Here is a 6561-nt window from a genome sequence, read left to right on the forward strand (position 1 = left end):
AATGTGCATTACCACACCCAGTCATATTTGTTTTTATTAACTTAGCTTACTAGTTTGTAGCTATTAAAATCTCTATGAATTGGGACCATTAAACTCACAAAATCCGGGACACTGGGTTTCTTATAGAATGAGTGTCATGAACTTATTGGAGCAGTGCCCTCAGAAGCCAGAAGAGGGCCAGATGCCTGGAGCTGAGTAACAGGCTCTTGGGTACTACCTGGTATATTTTGGGAACCAAACTCACATCCTTAGCAAGAGCAGTGTGTGCACTTAACTGAGGCCTCTCTCCAGCCTCCTGTTGGTTGCCTTTAATAAAACCAATGCAATAAAAACTTAAATTGTATTTATTATTATAATTTTATTTAAAAATTTAAAAATAGATTATTATTTTTAAACTGTTGAAGAAATGATCATTTCTTGACTAGTGAAAGTAAGTAGTAGACACTTGCTCATGTAGTAAATTTTAATATTAAGAATAATTAAAACATTTTAACATTTCCTTTAATTTTTTTGTAGAATGATCTTTTTTAAATTTAATTTTACTTGTAATTCATTTTTTACATTCCATATTCCATTCCCTGCCCCTCCCCTCCCACCCTCCAACTGCTTCACATCTCACACCTCCTCCCCACCACACCCCATCTCCACGTGGATGTCCCCACCCCCGACCCCATCTGACCTCTAAACTCCTGTAGCCTCCAGACTCTTAAGGGTTTATCATCTCTGAATGAACACAGACCCAGAAGTCCTCTACTGTATGTGTGTTGGGGGCCTCGTATGTTGTCTGGTGTATGTTGTCAGTTTGGTGGTCCAGTGTTTGGGAGATCTTGTGGGCCCAGATTAATTGAGACTGCTGGTCCTCCTATAGGATCACCCTTCTCCTCAGTTTCTTTCAGCCTTCCCTATTCAACAACAGGGGGTCAGCTGCTTCTGTCCATTGGTTAGGTGCAAATATTGCCTCTGACTCTTTCAGCTGCTTGTTGGGTTGTAGAATGATCTTAACATAGCCTTTTCAAATAATTTAAAATGTACATGTAAAGAAAGATATTTGATATTACATTAGTTTGTTTTTATTTCTGTAGTACTGGGAATTGAACCCAGGCCTGTGTGTGTGTGTGTGTGTGTCGGGTGCTGGTGTATGCTTCTGTGTGCTTATGAGTGTGTACGCAGCCTCTGTGTGTGTATAGGTGGTTGCCAGAGGCCGTTGTCAGTATCTTCTTCTCTTGCTCCCTCCTTTATCTTTTCTCACTGAGCTTGGAGTCACTAATTCGCTAGCCTAGCTGCCCTCAGGATTCCCTTGTCTCTCTTTCCAGCTTACGGATTCCAGGCAGATGCTACCATACCTGGTTTTTTATTTGTGTGCTGGAGTTCATGGTTATATAGCAAGTGCTTTATCCATTAATACATATCCTCAGCCTCTTGACCACATGTTATGCAAACACTGTACCACCTAGCTAGCTCTCTAGCTTACACTAGAAATTGTCAGTAAACAGCCTCTTACCGTCAACTTAAAGAAAAGGGTCTGAAGATTAATTTTAAAATACTTTTTAAAAATGCCTCTGTGGGAAAATGCATGTAAGTTTTACATCTATTGTTAGTAAAATATCAAAAAATTTGAAGGCACAGTCATATTAAATGAATTCCACAGCCCTTATCCAAGTTTACAGTTGTAATTATATATGCTGCTTAGAAGGAAGGAGGCATTGTCACAATGTCCTGTCTCAAAGAGCTATCAAGAAGGGGTATAAGGTGTCTTTGAAAGACACTTGCCAATGCTTGCAAGCCATCTAGAGTCTAGGTAGCTTTTGCTAAGCTGGCTTAATATAGACTGTGGCTGTTGTGGGAAGCATCCTGGTGCTTCCCTTCTGAGAATTAGCTCTCCTCCTTGACTTAGTAGTGAAGAGGATTCAAACAGCTTTGCTCAGTCAGTAAGCAGCCTAGCTCTAATGTGAAAGTGGATGAGACTGAGCATGGGCGTGCTGTTAGATAAGGTGGATCATGACTTGATACTGAGCTGGGGGGTATTTGCAGTATTCTCTCAAACTGCCAGTAGTCTATTTTTAGGTATGGGTGAGAGCAACTGTTCTTGGAACAGAAAAGCCCTGCTGCACCGAGACACAATGCTGGCAGCTGCAGCGGTTTACAGAGGTGAGCCGCCCACTCCTTCTACCTGCAATCACAGAGGGGTTTATGCTGCGTGGTGTTTATTCCAAAGTGCTATTTCCTTCTTGTAAGGTACTGTCAGACTTTGTGGGAATTTTGTTTTTGTTTTTTCTCAGAATATAGATCTTATCTGTATCTGTTTCCAAGCCGCTTTTGTTTCTATAATGTCAGGTTCTCTGTGTTAAGTCTTGTTATGTGAGGCATTCAGATCCAGCATCTAGCCCAGGACCCATTTCTCTTTGAAGTAGGTGTTTATTATTTAGCAGTAGACACTGTTTCTCATCTGACTGTTTCCAGAATCTAACCAGGTTTGTCTTTTTAGAAATGTACCGGAATGAGGATGGTTCCATACCTGCCACCTTTCAGATCTACCACATGATAGGATGGAAATACCATGACTCTCAGGTAATGATATTAAGGCATCACTTTTCTCAGAGGGTTTGTATTTCTGCTTGTTTTCCATTGTTGATTGACTTAGGCTATATTTTATTCTGCATATCATGATTGGGACTACTCTGGGTTAGCCTTATCTGTACAGATCTAATACCTTTTATTTTTACTTGTTTGCAGGCAAGGCCAGCTGAAAGAGGTTCTGCAACCGTGTCATTTGGAGAGCTAGCAAAACTAAATGATGTCATGTCACATGGGAAAAAATAATAAATACTTTGTTCAATTGTTATGTTTCCCAGAATTTTCATCAGAAATAAATAGCTTTCACATTTAAACTAGTACAGTTTGAAGCAAGGTGCAACCGATTGAGCTATTTACTAGCAACCTAATACTAACTCATGTATTCCAAGTTCTCATTTGTTTCTATTTATGTAAAGATGCTATTACATAGTGACTGGGCATCCTTGCAGAGTCAGCCTGAAAGCAAAGAAAATGTTTTCCCGTGGGTGGGGTGGGGACCTAGAAACCCGTGTACATGTGTGAGCACGTGACTTGATGGGAAAGCTTGCTCCAGCTCTGGTTCTGCACCTTTCTTCCCACTGCTCCTTTGTTATCGCTGTGGGATGGTCACACCCCTGAAGACGAGAGGAAAGACAAATTGCTGGGCTCTTGAGAGTTCCTGTGCAGTACACTGAGGTCACTTCACAGTGCCTGCTGCAGACACCGATGTCGGAATTGTTTGTTGTACTTTTTGTATTTTTGGAGTCAGATCTCACTATGGAGACTTGGTTGGCCTGGAACTACCATGTAGACTGGGCTGGACTCTACTCGTATTGACCCGTCTGCTTTAGTCCTGGGATTACAGGTATGCCTGTGGCCCGCCACACCTAGTATTTGTCATGCTTCTGTCTTGTCCAGATGACCAGAGGATTATATACAGCTTCCGCAGCTACTCTGTAGTTTTGACCTTGAGAAGAGCATCTGTCTTTACCAGATCCATCCCTCTTTTCCTAGATTTGTTAATTCTGTTGTTTTGATTTTGTTTTTAAAGTCTTATTCTATGTACATGAGTATCTTGCCGGCATGTTTATTTCATGTGCATGCTTGGTGCCTGCAGAGACCAGAGAGGGCATTTGGATCCCGGAACAATGCTAAGGATGACTGGGAGCCACTTCAGGTTTGCTGGGAACGATGCTCTAACAGTGAGCCATCTCCAGCTCCTCCTCTCGTTTAAAAGCATCCGAACTCTGTTCCTGCTTTTTCTTTTTCTTTTTTTTAACATCTAGGGTTGGGGTTGCCTACACTACTTAAGAGAAGAAAACATTTTAAAGAATCAGAGGTAAAATCTCACGTAGACACCATTGCCCAGTGATTAACAAGCTGTTTACACTCAGGCTTTCCTTGGTTAACTTTAGACCTATTGCACTATTATCCTAAATCCAGGTTCACTGTCTTGACATCTCAGGGTCAGAAGATTTGGAAGCAGTGAAATGCTTGCCCTGGGCTTTGCCTTGGGACTTGTGGTCTCTAACCACTGCTCCTGTTTGGGTGTTTGTGGACCGTAGGAGTTGAGGCCAGGCTGGAGGAAGTTGCCACTAGGGGCAAGCCTTGATGTTTGCAGGATGTCCTGACTCTGGTCGCTTTGCTTCTTGATTTGCTCAAATAAGAGCAAGTCTACTCTGCTGACGCCCACAGAGCTGTCCTCACTGCTTTGCCTGTCCTGTCCTGATGGCTAGTCCAAAATAGTCTTCCCTTATCTCTTCAGGTATTTAATCATAGTGCCAGGCAAAGTAACGAATACAGTAGCAAAACTTACTAAATTGTCCTTTCAAAAATTTTTGCAAAATTTGTTAAATTATTAAATGGCATATGGAAAACAATGTCTTGAAAACCATGTTTGTTTTTAAATTGCTTAGCTCAATATTGTGTGGTCCTGGCTGCTGTAGAACTTATCAGAGGTCTCCACGATTCTGCTTCCTTGGTACTAGGCTTAAAACCAAGTGCTACACACCCTGCAGTTGTCAGTCTCAATAGTTTAGGACATTTCTTGCCCTTTCTGCTCTGTTGCTGTAAGTTTGGAACTCAGATTGGAAGAATTTTCAGGACTCAAGTTCATGGTAGGAAAGAAAACTTTGATTCTGGGAGCACCGGCCTTTGGAATAAAATTCAACTTTAACATCTCCTCATTGAGTTTCCCGTGTCAAGCACCAGCAGACTACCTGTCTCCCCCACCCCACCCCACCCCCGCCCTTTTCTTCTCTCATATATCACATCCTGACTACACAGTTCCAATCATCTCACCCAGGATTCTCTTTGTCTCCTTCCCCAGCCCCCACACACACCTGATCCCTCCTGTTCCCATCCGTACCTGCCCTGCCCTGCCCTGCCCTCATTCTCCCTGTGAAGTCTATCCCGTTTTTCCTTTCCCAGGGAGATCTTTGTGTCCTGCTACAGCCCTCTTTGTTTGTTTGAACTTCTCTGGGTCTGTGGATTGTAGCATGATTAACCTCTACTTGACAGCTAATCTCCACTTTTAAGTGAGTACACACCACATCTGTCTGTCTGAGTTTGGGTTACCTTATTCGGGATGATTTTTTTCCTAGTTCCATCCATTTGTCAGCAAACTACCATGGCATCTCTTTGGAAAAAGGTACCCAGGGTATGCAGAGTTTTAATTTTACATGTAAAACATGCAGTTTATTTAAAATTAGGTAAAGGGCATAGGAAGTATCTTATTGCATGTATTCTCAGAGATCACAAAGCCTGAGATAATTTTGCCTGGGGATTTGATTCCACTTGATTCTCAAAAAACAAGTGTCCTGGGATACACTTACAGAGATTCAAATTTCATTTCCTAGGAGTATCAGGATCACTTCTCTGGATGTGTGAGTGAGGCTATATCCACAGTGAGACCACAGGGTTTGTGAACACTGGCCTTGAAAATTCTGTGAACTACATGTACATCCGTGGATTCCTTAGTTGGCTCCCTTTTGATTGGCTGTTGAGTTGCTGACAGCTGAAGATCAAGATGATTAGGAACACCACACTTACCAGGTTCTTGTATGAACAGACTGCATGGAAATAGTATGGGCTTTTTAAACAAAATAAGATATAATAAGATAAAACAAACCATATGGGCTTTTTAAAACCCAGATTTGATTATCGTTTGCAAGCCTATCCCACCCTCTCTTTTAAGATTTATCTTACTTTTGCATTATGTGTATATGTATGTAAGTATATGCATAAGAGTGCAGGAGCCTACAGAGCCCAGAAGCTGAGGGCATTGAAGTCCCTGGAGCTGGAATTACAGGTGATCATAAACCTTCCTACACAGGTGCTGGGAACAGAGCCTGGGTCTCTGCAAGACCCGGCTCTTATGTGCCCTTTCAAAGTAGCAAGTTTAAACCAAGCTGTTTCTAGCCTGTTTATGGGAATTGTGTTTTCAGGATACCCATTATTAGTCTGTCAGAGCCAACCTGGCAGAGAATGAAGAGCAGTTACCAAGGCTGTCTGTGAATGGGAGAATGGGAAGAGGGAAATTCCACAGGAAAATGAGGCAGCGTTTGTAACTAAAGCCTAGAGATAGGAGAAAGGAGCTTGGGAGTTGGTGGCCTGGGATTAGACCTGGGCGCGCACGCTTCTTTCCAACACTCAGTTCTATCTCTGGCCTCAGTGTTTCCATATATAAGACTACACCTTTGGTTCTCAGTCTCAAGGGAGGCTCCCAGCCTGCCTTCCAAGTTTCTATCAAGTGAATATTTAGTGAGGAGACATGAAAAACATTTCACCCTTGGACAAGGCACCAACAACAGGCCACCCCAGTGCCCAGTTTGATGAGCCAATGAGTTATTGGCCTTACTTAAAGGTTAGTGGGAGACTCAAAGTAACCACAGCATTAGAAAGTCTCAGCTTATCAGTGAGTACATATTGTGTGAGTTCCTTTGTGATTGTGTTACCTCACTCAGGATGATGCCCTCCAGGTCCATCCATTTGCCTAGGAATTTCATA

General features: G+C 42.3%; 1 protein-coding gene across 3 annotated transcripts in view; it reads left to right on the forward strand.

The window, feature by feature from the left end:
* Positions 1-2839, forward strand: part of Ndufaf5 (NADH:ubiquinone oxidoreductase complex assembly factor 5) — a 32385-nt gene extending 29546 nt beyond the window's left edge. For 2 of the 3 annotated variants that reach the window (XM_021155737.2, XM_029474369.1), the window contains 3 exons: positions 2065-2148; positions 2486-2568; positions 2734-2839. In XM_021155737.2, the coding sequence (XP_021011396.1) occupies positions 2065-2148; positions 2486-2568; positions 2734-2820 (254 nt within the window). In that variant the 3' untranslated portion in view covers positions 2821-2839. Of the gene's footprint in view, positions 1-2064; positions 2149-2485; positions 2569-2733 lie in introns of those variants that run through there. The other variant, XR_003835975.1, reaches the window with a different exon arrangement.
* Positions 2840-6561: the final 3722 nt, after the last annotated feature.

This window comes from Mus caroli, chromosome 2, assembly GCF_900094665.2.
Source record: "Mus caroli chromosome 2, CAROLI_EIJ_v1.1, whole genome shotgun sequence".
In the NCBI taxonomy this organism is placed as follows: Eukaryota; Metazoa; Chordata; class Mammalia; order Rodentia; family Muridae; genus Mus; species Mus caroli.